Source organism: Beta vulgaris, chromosome 3 (assembly GCF_026745355.1).
Source record: "Beta vulgaris subsp. vulgaris cultivar EL10 chromosome 3, EL10.2, whole genome shotgun sequence".
NCBI lineage: Eukaryota > Viridiplantae > Streptophyta > Magnoliopsida > Caryophyllales > Amaranthaceae > Beta > Beta vulgaris.
In genome coordinates this window covers 18,045,153-18,063,256 of record NC_079204.1, presented here as the reverse complement: position 1 = coordinate 18,063,256, position 18,104 = coordinate 18,045,153, and the positions used below count along the sequence as shown (strand labels likewise).

Genomic DNA, 18,104 nt, shown 5'->3' with positions numbered 1-18,104 from the left:
CGCAGTCGATGTAATTTATGTAGTCCTCAACCATCACTCATTGAAGTGTATACAAGTTTAATCAAGAGGCTCATCGATCGAGAAAAAAATCATTAAAAAGCCTCCTTAAAATACAAGGCATTAATTCATGTTTGAATATATAGTATCAATTGTTGACTCATAAGAAATGAGCTCTAGTTTCTAAAAGCAACTTCGAGGGACAATTTTGCCTCGACTAGTACCACGAACATAGCTGCAAGACGACGTCGCTTTTTGGCGTCCAAAACTTAGCTTGATATTTTCCAATCTGATCCCTGTACATGGATTTGTCGGACTACATGTAAACATTATTGCTTCTTTGGTCTTTGAAGTTCCTTTTATATTTATATACTTCACATTACTTATCTTCACCCCCGAATTCTGTCAAGATTAAAAAAGCATATGTTAGTGAAAGAGCTAATTTGTTAGAATCATAAGCTAATACGTACATCGCCGCCTTCCTATATAAAAAGAATGCCATAATATAAATGTGGGGAAAACTTTACAACTTTATATCAGTTGAATTTTTGTTTTAAAAAAAAGATTGAATACGTACAAATATCACGCGGAAAGTTATGTGAGTAGTATATTTATATTGCCATTTTGGCTTAGTGAGCTTCAATTCGTAAATATGCTATCATAAGTAACATATTACCTGGTGAGGACATTGGTTATTAGGACAATACTTTTGGTCAATGATGATGGGATTATAGACATTGCGCATGACGAGATTGCGAAATGTGATGCCACGGACGAAACTGTTGCTAGGTCTTGCCCATGACTTGATTCTTACACCATTTGTTGTCTTCGAAAACACAACATTTGACACCATTATATTCTGTACTCCATTTTCTCGTAAGCTGTTGCCCATACTACCGATACTGCAAAATAGATATATGTTACTGTAATTTCATATATATGTTACTGTTCATAAATAAAGAAATAAATTCTGATGTTCTTGAACGTGGACAAATGAAATATAGGAGTATTGTCAAGGACAATGAATGAGTGTTTATGAAATGATGTCTTAGTAAAAGCTTTAATAGTGTATGTATATAGGAGGAGAAATCAATCTCCTCGTTTTGTGAATAAAAGTCACCGACCATCCTCCAAGAACAATATGTTACTTAAATACATCAATAGGTCGGGCGGACACTCGACATGAGTGAGATTTGAGCTTTCTTAAATCCGATAGGATTTTTTGTGCTCAATTCTGTAGGGTCCAACGAATTCAAAAACCATATATGCTATTTTTTTTTTTTACTTTCAATCGCTTTAAAATGACATTAATTCTTTTTTCTCGATTTTCACTAATATAAGATTTAGGGATTATAAGTTTCATTTATTAGCAAATCGAACTTTTAGAGTTTCATAACCTAGCTAAAAGGTGACATGATGGCAATAATAACACCCTTACTTTTTCGGGTTGGTTTGGTCCAATACTATCTGTAGTTAACTCCAGAAATAAGCAGAATAAGTCTCGCTTCCTTACAATGTTACTCCTTTAACCATTCTAACACTACCTAAACTCAAGTTTGACACTTTGATTTGTCTTCATTAGTATCTTAATTCATTATTGGCCAAATAATTAATGAGGTGTTAACATTAAGAGGGATGCTCACAAAAACTAAACAAGATTGTCGGTTAAACCTAATTAAGACTAACTTCTCAAGACCATACAAGACACAAAATAGATCTAATTAGACTATTTCTTGAAACCATAATCAACTCAAATCCCAAAAACATTAAATTAATACGAGACTTTACATCGGCAACCAGACCTTTAATTGTTTCTCCAGAAACTTATTAAAGTACAAGTAAGATTAATTATCGAAATCATAACGATTAGATCCATACCTGCGAAGTAACTAACTAATCATAAGTACGTTAAAAAAAAGAAATTAATAAAGAAGATACATACCTAATACCATGGCCAGGGCCACAAACAATTTTATTGATAACCATATTTTGAGTACCAGGTCCTATTGCAATGCAATCATCTCCTGTCATAATTGCTGAATTATAGACGCTAACACGAGTAGAGTGCTGAATGTTCATGCCGTCAGTGTTAGGGCTACCACTTGGAGCTCTAAGTCTCAAGTAATTAAGGGCCACATTGTTGCTGTTCTTTATGCTCATATGGCTCTTCTGGCTGTTCAATGATGTTAGACCTCGCACCACTACGTTTTTGCATGATACAAAGGATATGGACTGCTCCATGCAATAAAGTAGATAAATACATGTCATTACAACTTTCATCAACGCATTCCCTGGCCTCTTTTATTAGTTTTCGACATATAACTTTAACTTTCAAAATATTTAATTATTTATTAGCGAAAATTATAAAAACAATGATATCTTATAAATAAAGATGAATCAAACAATATCTGACATGTTATAACTTGTTTTATACTCCCTCCGTCCCATAATATAGTGCCTACCTCATTTTTGGTGGGTCAAACTTTAAAATCTTTGACCGAATATTCTCATTTGTATATATAAAAAAACATATTCGTGTGTGATCTTGTTAGATTCGTCTCAATGTGTAGTTTCACAATATCAACTTTTTATATTTTTTTATTAATACGGAATTGAAGATATTAAAGGTCAAAGTTACGTCTTCGAGACCGTGTAATAAAGAAACAAGCACTATATTATGGGACAGAGGGAGTATAATATCTAAGAATAACTTATGGTCAATGTTACTACATGTTACTATTAAGCATCACATACTCATATAGTCATATGTTAGTGTATGAAGATAATATTCCATGGAATTAAAAACGTTAATTATAATTACTTAAAATATAAAAAATTAACAATGCAATAACAATCAAAGTTTACCTGTGCTCCATTGTAACAATATCCAAAACGACGTCGACATGACCAAAAGGAATGACCTCTAGCATCAAGGGTACCACCGTGAATAATAAGCCCATTAATATTGTAGAACATAAGCCACACACTAGACCGGGCCAACACACGATAGTCCGATGGGCCGATGATCGTGCCCTTCATCCTAAATGTGACAGTAGCTCTACATGGGCCGCTGAAGAAAACGGGCCTGACCACAAATCTCCCATAGGGTACATCCACTATAGCGGGCTTCACCGATCTACAAGCCGAAGCCCAAGCTTTTTGGAAGGCTTGGGTTGAGTCCGTTCGGCCATCGGGCCGTGCCCCGAATCTCACCACATTGTATGCTATAATAGGTTTTGCTAAAACAAGCAATAAAAGAGAGATAATACACAACTTATCAATTTGAGAAGAACAAAGCTTAAAACTCATCTTCCCTTTCACAAATGTTAAGAGTAGGGAAGGATGGAGGTGTGTTTATATTGTGTGTAAGTTGTACTGTTAACATACATGACTTGATTTATATAATGATGGTTGCAGAATGTAGATCTTAAGAATGGTAGAAGTCAACTAATCCAGCTAGATTATGTTATTTGCAAGTCATTTGCATTCTTAAGTACGTACGGTGTAATTGCTTATGTTTTGAGTGATTTGCGTTAGCATGTGAAGATATGTATAATTAATTAATGGATTAATGTTAACGAGGATCTTATAGATTCCATAATAGTAAACCATGTAAGAAAGAATGTATCGTACTTATTTGCTTCATAATGATCAATCTATTAGTGGCGTATTGTTAAAACCCATCTTCCCTTTCACAAATGTTGAGAGGAGGGAAGGAGGGAGGTGTCTGTGTGAATTGTGGGTGAGTTGTACTGTTTGTCTGTCAAGATAAGTGACTTGATTTATATAATGGTGGTTGCAGAATGTAGATCTTAAGAATGGTTAGAAGTCAACTAATCTAGCTAAATTATGTTATTTGTAAGTCATTTGTATTCTTAAGTACGTACGGTGTAATTGCTTATGTTTTGAGTGATTTGCGTGAGCATGTGAAAATATGCATGTATAATTAATTAATGGATTAATGTTAATAAGGATCTTATAGATTCCCTAATAGTAAACCATGTAAGAAAGAATGTATCGTACTTTTTTTGCTTCATAATGATCAATCTTGTGGCATATTGTTAATCTGTTACTAGATCAATTTCTATTCTATTAATACACGATATGAGTCTGTTCTGTTCATCTTATTTTTAGACCTTATAAGAAAAAAGGTCATATAAGCTCAAATAAGTTTATTTTAATTTAAATAAGTTCATATACGGTATAATAAGGACTATTAAGGTCTAATTAGTTTAGATAAGTTCAATTCAACAAAAATAAGCAAACTTAAGATTTGACATCGTCACAAAATAAAGTCTAATATGTTCGATTAAGTTCAGATAATGCTAATTATAATAAGGACTAATGTTAAGAAATATTCAGATAAGTTTAGATAAGTCAATATAAGTTAAGATAAGATTGATTTAAATTCGGATAAGTAAAAATAGATTGAAAATAACGAACCGTTTATATATGCTAGCAAATTAACCAATAGACGATGCAAATTAAGTTGTCTCTGCTAAATGTCAATAGATTAAGTAATCTGTACCACAATTTGTTTTCACTTTACTATAAGTATATATCCATTATATATAATGTCACTGGTATACTATTGTTAGGGGTCAGATTATCCTGACGTGGCATCAAACGAAGCATCTAAGTTGTGTTACTTCGCCAAGGCCAAGTGGCGGCAGTTCATTGAGCGTATAAATAGAATAAGGATCGCTGAGTTGGCAGGAGGTTGGAGATTATCCTACATTTAAGGAAGCAGCTTATAATGGAGAAGAAAGTGGGCTGAAGATAACTGCTAAGGGAAGAGATATGCGCACGTCCCATTAGAATAGGATCTGAGCCAATTCGCATCAAGGGAAAAAACGACAATGAAGCAACGCCATTATTATAATTTAGTATAAGTAGTCACTTAGCTCAGATCTTGTAAATCATCACTTACTACTTTCTCTCTAGCTAAGCACTTGTATTATCTCACAAACTCAAGCAACATAGTGAATTGGCAAGATACCAATCCTCTCGTGGTTTTTCCCTCATTTCCAAAGGATTTTCCACGTAAAACTTGCTGCGTTCTTTTCTTTATTCGCAACTTTACTTTCCGCAAGTTATTTTTATTCGCAAGTTAGTTGTCAACCCCTTACCAAGCAAATTAGCCCTAGTGTGAATTTTCCCTAAACAATTTGGCGCCCACCGCAGGGCTGATAATTAAAAAGAAATCCGAACTCTCAGCTAACCTGTCACATACCATGTCTGAAATCAATGCGACTGAATTGCCTGTTACCCCTGAGTCGCCCGTCGATGTGCCAGGGCAAGAAGCCATGGATCAAATCATGGGAGTCATTGACAAAATGAAACAGTCTCTCAGAGACGAGATCGCCGCGGAAGGCACTAATTGAAGAAAGAGAATGAGCAGATCCTTTCCTAGATGCTGTCCAACGCGGCCCACACGTCCAACTTTCGCAAGCAACGCCAAAGTGATATTGGCAGTGTCGTCAGACAACTTGACATGGAAGACCCCATCCACGAAGGTGACGAGGACGCCGTGCCGGAGCAAGGACTGCCAGCTACCAGAAATTATCCTAGCTTGAACCGCTAAGCTGCATGTGAGTGGATCTCCCCATTTGAAGAAGATGTTGGCAAGTTGTCAGAGCAGCCACCCCAGAAGGAGCCACCATCCAAAGCATCCGCGGAGCAACTTCGACCAGTGCAAGATGCCCGAAGCAAGCAACCTATGCTCAGCATGGCAAAAGGTACACCCTCAACCGTTAACACAAATCCCTTGTACGAGCGCCTCGGGAAGGTTGAAGAGATGATCCTCAAGATTCCTGGAGTGCCAAGACCTGTGGAGAAGGATGCCTTGAAAAACTATGTCGATTCGCCATTTGCAGATGCCATTGCCTTGATCGAAATCCTGAAGTGTTCCTGCCATGAAGTTGTACGACGGAACGACAAATCCTAGCGAGCATGTTGCTCAGTATAAGCAAAGGATGAGCACCATACTAGTCCCTCACGAGATGCGCGAAGATTTCATGTGCAAGGGCTTTGGGTCAACTTTATCAGGTCCCGCTCTTCAATGGTTCATTAATCTACATAATGGTGCAATTTTGACTTTTGCATGTTTGGTAGAAATGTTCAATCTCCAGTTCGCCAGCAGCATGTGCATGGAAAAGCATACCAACGATTTGTATTGTGTCATGCAAAGGTATGGCGAACTGCTGCAGACTATCTCAACATATTCAACCGTGAAAAAGTCTCTATTCCAAGATGCGATGCCCCCACCGCCATCAAAGCTTTTCGGAGAGGTTTTCTAGAAGAATCGAAGTTGTATAAGGAGCTAAAAAATATCATTGCCCAACCTTCAAAGATGCCTAGGCAAAGGCCCTTGCGCAAATCAGATTCAAGGAAGATGTTGTACCAGAAAAGGTGCAACAGAATAGGATCGAGGCGGCAGAAAGACCCCAAGCAACAACGATCTTTAGGACAACAGATATCAACCGTATCACAAGGATGCTGTGCAAAGTGCAACGTCGCAAATTCAAATCATCCTCCAGCAATTAGAGAATACATATTAATTGATAATATACTGTTTCGCAAGTCAGTTGCAGATCTCTACTTAAGGTGCCTCAAAAAGCAAGATGTATCAATTGTCCTCTGCGAACTACACGATAGCGAATGTGGCAACCACGGTGGAGGTAGGAGTCTATTCGATAAAGCCCTCAGGATGGGCTACTTCTGGCCCATTATGAGGAAAGATGCCATGGAATATGCTAGGAAATGCGATGCTTGCCAGAAACATGTTGCAGTTTCACATCAACATGTTGAGAAACTTCAACCAATCGTGGCACCTTGGCCATTCATGAAGTGGGGTGAGATCGTCGGCAAACTTTTGGAAGCTCCAGGGCAACGAGTATTCATGCTAGCCATGATGGATTACTTCTCCAACTGGATTATGGTAGAAGCATACCAAAACGTCACCAACTCCAAGGTAATATCTTTCATTAAACGCAACATGTTATGCATGTTTGGCATCCCTTCAGAAACAATTTGTGACAATGGACCGCGATTCAAAAGTGGCATGACGCGCAAATTCTATTAAAAATGGAACATCAGGCTGAACGCTTCAATGCCAAGATACCCACAAACTAAGGGGCAAGCTTTATCTAGCAAAAAAATCGTCGTCAACAACATCAAGAAGCCAATCGACTCAGTAGGCGATAGATGGGATGACGAGTTGCCCCTAATCCTATGGAAAGATAGAACAACTCCAAAAACTCAAATAACCAAACTCCTTACTCTTTAGTTTTTGGTTGTGAAGCAGTTATCCCAGCTGAAGTGTACATGCAAACTGCAAGATATGGGCTCATAACAGAAGATAGGAATAACGCGGAGCTAGCACATGACTTGGACACCTTTAATGAAATCGGAGATCGCGCCAAGGTAAGAATGGCAGCTTACCAATAAACAGTTGCCAAAAGCTACCACAAGCACATCAAACTTAAGCAATTCCAAGTTGGAGATTGGGTCCTCAGAAAAACATTTCAGAATACCAAAGATCCAACGGTAGGAAAACTTACTACAAACGGGGAAGGGCCATACCAAATCGAAAAGGTAATAGGCAATAGAGCATACACGTTAGTCACCAGAAATGGTGTGCAAATTCCACGCAATTGGAATGCAACTCATCTCAAACAGTATCACTTCTAAAGTCAACTTGTCATTTTATTGTTCTACTCTTTATTTCCTTTCCTCCATAAACATTTACTAACTTAAGCATCGGAGGGTCGTTGGTGAAATGCAAACGGTCTAGGTTTGCAAGATCACCTCATAATAAGGAGCTGCAATCTACTCAAAAGGAAACTTGGCAGTTATGCAGGTAACATCTAAAATGCCTCCTAATACCATTCCTTTGTCGCATCTACTTTCTATTTTATTTTACAAGAACACATACTGACTTAAGCATCGTCGTTCTGGAGGAGAAGGCACATTCAATGATCATGTTGTGTCTTGCTGATGACATCATCACTGAAGTCGTAGAGGAAAAAACCGCATCTGGTATGTGGTTGCAGTTGGAGAGCTTGTATATGAAAAAATAAATCTCTAACCAGCAAGTTGCTTTTAAAGCAACGTCTGTTCAGTCTGTGCATGAATGAAGGTACACCTCTTATAGATCAACTAGATCAATTAAATACGATTTTGTTAGAATTGCGTAATGCTGATTTTAAGGTGGAGGATGAGCATGCTACTTTAATTCTACACTAACTAGCCTTGTTTTATTTTTATAATAATCAGGCAGGCTGGGCTTTTAAAAGAATTTTGCGCGCACAATTAAGGAGGGGTTTCTTCTCCTCTTTCTCATTCGCTCTCATCATTCCCTATCACACCCTCCTTCTCTCTTCTCTATCCTTCCCTATCTGGTTCTCCCTTCTCTGTCACCCCCTTTCCTTTTTTCTCACCCTCCTCCCTCCTTCCCTATCCGGCAACAGCAATGTGAGAACAAAACACCACGTCGAACAGAGAGAATACGACACAACAACACCAAGCAGCCACCAGACCACAACAGCAACACAACAACATTAAAGGCACAACAACAACGCAACAACAGCAACACCAGGCAGCCACCGAAACGACAACGAAGCAGCATAATTCACTATCATCGACAATCCATCTTTTCTCTGTACCCACAATTCGTTCTAGATATAGGGTTAGCTTAATTTTTCATTTAATTTAGTGTCAATGACAAAAGTGTCAATTTTTTGATTTTAAATTTAAGTTCTTAATCTTTGTTTTGATTATTTTTCATGTAATTTTAGAACTAGAATTTCTTCTCTTTTTTTTTGTATTTTCATTTTGTAATTTGAATTTAAGGTTTTTTCTAGCGATTTACGAGCAATTTAGGATTTTGTTTCTGATAATTTATCCAGAATATTTGTTGGGATTTTGCTTCGAATTTATTTGTGATAATTTATCCAGATCTTGTTGATTTCGTTTCATAAATTTATATTTTCTACTGTTGTTTATAATTTCTTGATGTTTTTTTTAATTTTGTGATGCTCAAATAAAAACAATATAAATTCAGTAACAGTTTTTCGATACATTTAGAACTATAAAATGCCAAAACACAAAAAAATTAATATTTTTGGGTGCGTGAGAAGGGTTGCGGGATTTAGCAAAAACCGCAGCCCTTTGTACAAGGAATTCATTTTTGCCGAAGGGATGTTACGGCAAGGGTTGCTTGCCAGCCTTAGCATTTTTTTCCACAAGTGCTATTTGTGTCTTTACCATTATCATATGAGAATTTTGTGCAATCTTTTATTGCTGGTAAAGATTATGTGTTCTTAGAGGAAGTTAGATCATCTTTGCATACTAGGGAATTGCGCCATAAGGCAGCTGATAGTACAATTACAGATAATCAGGCCGCTGGGTTAGTGGCCAGTATGATAATTTTGGGAAAAAGAATTTCAAGTAATTCGGAAATTCCAAGGGGGGTCCTAAACCAAATGATACATGTAATTATTGCAAGGAGAAGGGAATTGGAAAAGGGAATGTCCTAAAAAGGAGCATCGAGAAAGTAAATCTGGGTCTAAATTTGTTGTTGTTGCAGTAGAAGATTTGAATTCCGAAGATGATCTTGCCCAAGTTGTTGATTAACATATTCATCTTTGGGATGTGTGGATTCTTGATTCGTGGGCATCTTGTCATATGTGTTTGTGCAGGGAGTGGTTTATGAACTACAAACAGGCTGATGGAAGTGTTACTATGGCCAACGGTGAAATCTGCAAGACATTTGGTATAAGATCCATTAGAATTAGGACATATGATGGCAAAGTCTGTATTTTGAAGAATTGTAGGCACGTTCTGTTACGAAGAATCTGATTTCACTTAGTCTTCTTGACAGTAAAAGGTTCAGTTTCAAAGGTGAAGTTGGAGTGTTGTTTGTCCACAGGGGTCCAAAGATAATTCTAAAAGGTGTTAAACAAGAGACATTGTATGTGTTGCAAAGGTCTACGTTATCTGAGTCTCGGGTTGTCACGTTGGTTGTTTGTGGTAGTGTTCAGAAAGAGGTAGAGCATAAAGACACTCTAGATTCAAGTGGTGGTTTACGTCAAGGAGAAATCCGTCAACACTCACAATTTGAATATGTAATTTCGTGTTCTTCGTGGTTAAAATCGAGTTAACCAAATTTGGCTCTTGGTCGGCATGTAATCTTTAGGAACACTCCCTAAAGGGATGGTTGTGAAGACACGGTGGGTTTTGCACTATATGTCGGAGGTGTTGATTTATCTGAGCCATCCAAGGAAGGTGTTGCTCGTGCTAGGAAAGAGTATAAGCAAGTCATCTGTTCGAATCTGGTTACACAGGGTACGTAAGTTTCAAGGTTGCTTGGACTTACAAACTATTCGAAGCTCTTAATTGCCCTTTAAGGGAAGTCTGGGGGTGCTTAGGGTGCGTTCTATTCAACTTATTGGCCCTGAACTTATTGGACCTTATCTGAACTGAACTTATTGAACCTGAACTGAACTTATTGGAACTTATTAAACCTGATTGGACCTGATTCAACTTATTGGACCTGATTGAACCTGATTGGAACTTATTGGACCTTATTGGAACTTATTGACCTTATTGAAACTTATTAGACCTTATTGGCCCTGATTGAAACTTATTAGACCTTATTGGACCTGATTGAAACTTATTGGACCTTATTAGACAAAAAAATTAATCATTAATAACATAAATATTACCACTAACGTAAATACTACCCCTCAAAATTTCTTATGGAGTAATAATTATTATAATTCGTCCTTTAAAAAATAGTGTTTATTAATTATCTCTTATGATGCTAATCTGGTGTCCTTCAGGGAAAGATCTTGCTCTTGTTGTCTTTCGGGGCAAATTTGGTTGGAGGGAGAATTTGATTTGGGCGTTGTGATCAATGCATCCGATTATCTGTTCATTGGGTTATCTGGTTCATTGTGAGAGGACTCAAGTCAAGGTGGAGATTTGTAGGAATTATGCCTTGAAGCTGTTTGAAGTTCGTCAAAGAGCATGTTCGCAGGCCCGCCCAACCGAGCAAGGTCGAAGGTCTTAGAGGGGGCTTGGCAGCAGGCCACCCGATTGGCTCGAGCGGATTCCCCCGATCGAGCGTGATCACCAAATCACGACCAAGTGATGGCCGCCCGATCGGTCCCGAGATGAATCTGGGGTCGGAAGAATTACCGCCTGATCGAGCGATGGTTAATTTGACGTGAGACGCGTTTTTCGAGTTGGGTTATGAATAGACTTTTAACCTAATTTGTATTATGCCGTCATGTGTGAAAACACATCTGTAATCTGGAATGCCTCATCAATATAACTTTTCTTTCTCTCTCTCTGCCCCTGGAAGTAGCCAACACACCGTTGGTGAACCACGTTAAATTTATGTGCGCTTTTCTTTATTTTGTATTCATTATTTTTTCTTTCTCACATCCATTATAACATGTGTCTTGTTTCCTTTTTCTTTTCTTTCACTCTCAAGGCATTAAGGTGATCAACTAGATATAGTCATCGACTAACTGATATCCCAACTAGAATTACGTCACCTTAGGTTCATTTTGGGCATAAATACATACCAAAATGGATTGTGTTTTAAGCTAAGTTGCACAGACACGTACACGGATTCCTGGACATGTAGACATGGGGAAATGCAAATTTTGAAAGTGAGAAAACACGGGAAAAATGTTAGGAAATACAATATTTACAATTTTGATAGTACAAAGACATTGAAAGGAAAAAGTAAGCTTTTAGAGTGAAAACATTTCCTCTAACAACAAAAAAACTATGGCCGTCTCGTTTCAATCCACTATTTATTTTCAAAAGAAAATTCCAAGTTTTTGAAAGTGTCCCAAAATATCGAAAACGGTTAAAGTGTCGAAACAATGTAACATTGAGCTATAGAGATCGAGTGTCTGTGCATGTTTTAAGTGAGATGGTTTTTTTTAAAACAATGGTGGAAAGTAGAAAACAAAATTAAAATAGAGATAGAGATGAGGTGAATCCTAAACAAGTTCGCGCACTCCTCTTTGCCAAGATATGTGCAAGATGAACTTATTGACGATTCACCTTCAAAAGAAGACACCATTAAAAATCATTTGCAAGCCAAGTAATCCAATGTATAGTCCAAAGCACCGAGGTAGGAGCCTTCTTGACATCTTGAAGAGATAAAATGAGGTTGGAGCATTTGGTATGGAAAGTTCGTCTTAGAAGATTTTGCTGAAGAGCACAAATCATTGCTTGGTAAAAAGATTGGGCCTCTGCATGAAGAGCTGAATTGAAAAAGCTAATTAAGTGAGATGGTTGATATTAGCTTGCTTTAAGGCAATGAAAACTATTATTTAAAACACTAAGAAACTATATATTCTTAAATATAAAAACTAACCCATACAAAAAAAATTGTCGTCGAATATGCTTAGTCCCCAAACTGGACTTTACCAACAAACATTAATTGTAATTACATAATACAGGGTACTTATTCACTTACTGCTCAAAGTTTCATTTTCCATACAGCATGATTTATGTTTGGTTCATATTGAGCCATGAACGCATTAATGTGATAGAATTTGATTCAAAGTTACTTATAATACTACCTGTATGGGTATAACCCAAGTTTATTAGTGGCCTTCTCATCTGCGGCCGCGAATAAGATTATGGACGCGAGTACGATAAAACCATTAAAAGCACCGTTCGAGCCAGTTCGTCCCCTAGGACCGACAGTGTTGGCGGACGCCTAACAAGACAAAATAAAGGGAATCTTCCCACCTGTCAAATGCGTCATAGCCCTACACGTGTCAAAGGATTATACGCCCTGTCAGAGGAATAGTACTTCTATAAATACCCCAATGGTACTATTCTGCAGGTACAGTCTCTTACACTAAAAATAGCTTATCTCTCTCTCTAGTTTTTCTCTCTACATCCTAGTGGTCCAAATTACTGACTTGAGCGTCGGAGGGGGTTTCCTCAAAACCACCCCGAGGGTAGTTTACGTTTGCATCCTGTGCAGTTTTCCAGCAAGGACGTGAGCTCTCAGAACTTGGCGGACTCTTGCAGGACGCTAACTGTTTCCAACCGAAACAATTTGGCGCTAGAAGGAGGGGCCTCCTAACCTTAGCAAGGAAACAACCATGGGTGACGTAAACAATACTAATCAAGGATCCAAGGATAAGGATGTCGGTCAGACCTCATCGCAGCCAGTCATCACTGGGGCGATAGGAAATCCACAATTCAACTACCAATCTCCCGAGGGACAAACTCCAAACAGTAATATACCTTTCAATTTAGCTCAGCTAAGTCAATTCTCACCTGAACAGCTGCAAACTGTAGCTTCTTTCATTCAAATGTTGACTGCCAACCCCCAACAAAGCACACCCAATCAACCAGCTGGCGGTGCACGTAAGCGACCACTGGCCACGACCGGTAGGAACGCGGATGGCACCCCTCTTTGAAAGATGCGATCCTTGAATCCTAGCGGACGGGAGATGGAGAAAAGGATTGATCAGTCAGACTATGAAGAAGATATATTGGAGACAGAAGAATTGTACCATTCGGAGGAAGAGGCCCAGGGTGGCTCCCGTCGTGAGTACAGTGCCTCAAGCGCTAGTAACTATTCGATGGGGGGTCACCTACTCATCAAACCTAAGCTCTCCCCTTTCACGATGGATATATTGAATCATCCCATGACCAGAATCAAGATGCCAACCTCCAAGTATGATGGCACTTCGGACCCAGATGATCATGTGGCCGCTTACGAGGGCCACATGTTTCTTTACACTGACGTGGACGCCATATGGTGCAAGGTCTTCCCATCCACATTGACAGGCATAGCCCAGACATGGTTCAAGAGTCTTAAGCCAGTTAGCATCTCTAGCTTCTCCCAGTTGTCATCCACATTCAGCACTCACTTTGTTAGCAATAGACGCCGTGAGCATACTACGGGGGAATTGCTGTCTGTCAAGCAGGGGGCCAACGAAAGTTTAAGGGATTATATCGGTCGCTTTAATGTTGAGGCCGTTTCAATTCCACGGTTACAACAAGATGTAGCGGTGCTGGCTTTGATGACCGGCCTCAAGGAGGGGTCGCCATTTCGAAATTATCTGGGTCGTAAGTCTTACATGACTCTGGGTCCCGTCCTGGGCAAGGCCAATGATTATACCAGAGGGGAGGAGTTTGACAAAGCTGTGGGTAACCGTGAATCTGAGAAGAAAGAGGATAAGCAAAAGAAAGATAAGGGCCGTGAATCTGATCGCGCCGAGATGATAGACGACAAGAGTCGCATATGGTAAAAAGAGGAGATGAACGAGAAAGGGATGGTGAGAGGTATGACCGCGATCGTAGGGATCGTGAAAGAAATGTTCGAGAAGGGGGTGAGCGCAAAGACAGATTTGACGCGTACACCCAACTGACTACCTCAAGAAGTCAGATCTTTTTGAAGAACAAGGATAGCGACAAATGGCAGCGTCCTAAGCCTATGTTTCACAAAAATCGTGATAAAAGCAAATGGTGTGATTTCCATGGGGATCACGGCCATGTCACGGAAGATTGTCGTCACTTGAAAGATAATCTAGAAGATTTGTAAGAAGAGGCTATTTCAGCCAATAAAAGCACAGACGAAGAAGGAGATCTGGTAAACCGTCAACAAGAACGTTCAATCAAGGATCAAGTAAATTCACGTCATCAGTGGCGGACCTATTCATGGAGGTAGTGTGAATGGGGCCAAAGCCAGCCTGAAAGAATTCAGGCACCAAGTCAATTTCAATGAGAGCATGAAGTGGAGGCATCCGCCAGCCATGCCGGCAATGACTTTTACACTGAAAGATGCGGAGCATGTGGTTTTCCCTCATGACGACCCATTGGTGGTCACTTTAAGAATTTCGAACTGTTTGGTCCATAGGATCCTGGTGGACGGTGGAAGCTCAGCTAACATCCTGTATCTCTCAACGTTCGAAAAATTGATGATAGGACGAGAATACTTGAAGCCTGTCCGATATCCTGTAATTGGTTCACCGGGGCGTCTGTAACTCCGGAAGGGTTTGGTGAGCCTCCCGGTCCGGATAGGAGACGGCAATGAAGTCCGAGATGCATGACTGAATTTCTGGTGGTGACGTTCCTGGGGCCTACAACGCCATAGTGGGGCGTCCTCTGATACATGATGTCCAAGGTATCGTTTCCACTTATCACCTGACAATGTGTACGTCACCAATGAAGGGACGACAGCTAAGCTGAGGGGAACCAGGAGGCAGCAAAGTCATGCTATTTGACAACCCTAAACAGCCAGCTAGGAGGATGCCAGTGGAAGAAGCAAATCCACCGGAAGAAAGAAGAGAAGGGCTCAAGAGAAGGGCCCGATGAATGACAAGAAGAGAAAGAATCGGAGAAAGATAAGGAAGAGATGATGGAAATATCAATGGAGGAGTTAGAGGCCAGGCCAGAGGATACGCCAAGGCCAAAGCCTGACGGGGAAACTCAGCAAGAAATGCTGGCGGAAGATCCGCAGGACGGTGGCTGTAGGGACAGATATAGATCCGGAGGTTAGGATCAATTTGGTGGCTCTTAAGAGAGAATGCAGACGTCTTCGCGTTCTCCGCTGAGAGATGCCAGGGATAGACCCTTCTGTGATTGTCCATCGTTTAAATGTGGAAAGTGTCGTCCGTCCCATCAAGCAGAAGAAGAGAAATTTTTCGGCCGACAAGAATAAAGCCATAAAAGAGGAGGTAGATAAATTGTTGGCGGCAGGATGTATCGAGCCATGTGACTACCCAGAATGGTTGGCTAATGTCGTTATGGTAAAGAAAGCTAACGGCCAATGGAGAATGTGTGTGACTTCACGGATCTCAATAGGGCTGCCCAAAAGACTGCTATCCTTTGCCTAGGATAGACCAGTTAGTAGACTCTACTAGCGGCATGCTCTACTCAGTTTTATGGATGCATTCTCAGGATATCATCAAATCAGCCTACTCGAAGCAGATAGAAAGAAGACGGCATTTATAACAGACTGTGGAGTTTACAATTATACGGCGATGCCTTTTGGGCTTCGTAATGCCGGAGCCACTTACCAGAAGTTGGTCGATAAAGTGTTCGCAGATCAACGAGGCAGAAACATAGAAGCTTATGTTGACGACTCCATTGTCAAAAGCAAAATTGACCGCGAGCATCTAGAAGATCTTGCTGAAACATTCAGAACGTTAAGAAAGTACCAGATGAAGCTCAATCCCAAGAAATGCGTGTGTCGGAGTAAAGCAGAAAATTCTTAGGTTTTCTTGTCAGCAAAAGAGGAATAGATGCGAACCCAGAAAAGGTCCAGGCAATTATTGAGCTGCCAGAGCCAAAAGGAGTGAAGGATATCCAGAGATTAACTGGAAGAATGGCGTCCCTCAATCGGTTTATTCTCCAATCGCCGACAAAGCCTTACCTTTCTTTACTTTGTTAAGGGGAAACAAAAAGTTCGAGTGGGGGAAGAGCAGAGCAAGGCCTTCGCGGCCGTAAAAGAGCATTTGAAAAAATTACCAACCATCATGAGACCGGAGAGGGGAGATGTACTGCAATTATACGTTTCAGCGTCGCCAAAGACGGTCGCGGCCGTACTATTGGTAGAAAAAGAGAAAAGGCAATGCCCCATATACTTCATCAGCCACATCCTTAACTACCCAGAAAGTCATTATCAGCTGGTGGAGAAAATGGCCCTGGCAGTCATCATAGCAGCCAGGAAGCTCAGGCCATACTTTGACTGCCATCACATTCAGGTGCTCACAAATCAACCATTGGAAAAGGCCCTTCAAAAAATGGATAGTTTAGGACGTTTGCTGAAGTGGGCCGCGGAATTATCTGAGTATGACATTCAATACAAGCCCAGAACCGCTATCAAAGCCCAGGCCTTGGCGGATTTCTTGGTAGAGGCCTCATATGAGGAGAGGATAGAGCAGAAAGAAAGCTGGCTGTTGGAAGTAGATGGTCCGCTGCTGATAGCGGTCGGGGCGGGATAGTAATGACAAGTCCGAAAGGCAACAGTTTCCAATACGCTATCAGATTCGGTTTCCCAGCATCAAACAATGAAGCGGAATATGAGGCAGCCATAGCTGGTCTGAGAATGTGCTTGGCGGCTGGTGCCAAGCAAGTACTCCTAAAGACCGACTCTCAGTTGGTTAGCGGCCAGCTAACAGGAGACTTTGAAGTTAGAGGAGTAAACATGGCGAAGTACGTGAAGAAAGCAAAAGAGTTGATAGCTCAGCTTCGACATTTCGAAGTGCAAGCCATACCACGAGCAGAAAATGCAAAAGGCAATGCTCTTTCTAAGCTTGCCAGCTCCAATTCATTCAACGTTGAAAGGACAGTCACCATAGATATGCAAAAAGATAAAAGCATTTTAGAGGAAATTGTGACCGTCAACGTGATAAATCAGCAGGGGGAGTGGTTCAGTGAGTTGGTGGCCTACAAGCTGACAGGGGTACTTCCAAACAATCCCTTCGCCGCAAAGAAATTGAGACGACAGGCAAACTGGTACGTCATATATCGGGATGAGCTGTTCAGAAAGTCATTTAGCTTGCCTTTACTAAAATGCGCGACGGCATGGGAATCGAAGAAAATACTGGAAGAAATACATGAGGGTATTTGCGGAAACCATATTGGCGGAAAAGCTCTATCATTGAAGACGCTAAGGGCTGGGTTTTATTGGCCAACCATGCTAGCGGATGCTCAGAGCTATGTCAAGAAATGCGACAAGTGCCAAAGATTTGCTCCCGTCATCAACAGACCAGCTAATGATTTGTAGCCCATATTATGTCCCATCCCGTTTGCGTAGTGGGGGATGGATATCCTAGGGTCGTTTACAAAAGCAACTGGAGGGAGGAAGTTCTTGATAGTGGGCATAGACTACTTCACAAAGTGGATAGAAGCAGAGCCGACAGCGCAAATTAAAGCCCACCAAGTCAAGAGATTCATTTGGCAGAATATAATGACAAGGTTTGGGATCCCTATGGCTATTGTTTTCGACCATGGCGTTCAGTTCGATTGCCGTTCAATACAAGCTTTCCTGGCAGAATATAGGGTCAAGTTCGCATACTCAGCTGTGTGCCACCCCCAGAGCAATGGCCAAG

The 18,104-nt window shown here is 40.4% G+C and overlaps 1 protein-coding gene across 1 annotated transcript; it reads right to left on the bottom strand.

Moving 5' to 3' along the window:
• On the bottom strand, positions 1 to 3,345 carry LOC104889124 (polygalacturonase). The gene is made up of 4 exons (XM_019248382.3): positions 2,863 to 3,345; positions 1,940 to 2,229; positions 674 to 899; positions 1 to 399 (listed from the first exon to the last, which is right to left on the bottom strand). The coding sequence occupies exons 1-4, from the start codon at positions 3,304 to 3,306 to the stop codon at positions 181 to 183; spliced, it is 1,179 nt and encodes a 392-aa protein (XP_019103927.2). The 5' UTR covers positions 3,307 to 3,345; the 3' UTR covers positions 1 to 180.
• Between the last annotated feature and the right edge of the window lie 14,759 nt (positions 3,346 to 18,104).

Excerpts from the sequence above, each read along its gene's own strand:
- LOC104889124 (XM_019248382.3), bottom strand. The coding sequence starts at position 3,306 with ATGAGTTTTAAGCTTTGTTCTTCTCAAATTGATAAGTTGTGTATTATC. Across the intron at positions 2,230-2,862 it reads ATTGTTACAATGGAGCACAG|TCCATATCCTTTGTATCATG; the intron begins GTAAACTTTGAT and ends TGCATGGAGCAG. Across the intron at positions 400-673 it reads ATAACCAATGTCCTCACCAG|AATTCGGGGGTGAAGATAAG; the intron begins GTAATATGTTAC and ends TAATCTTGACAG.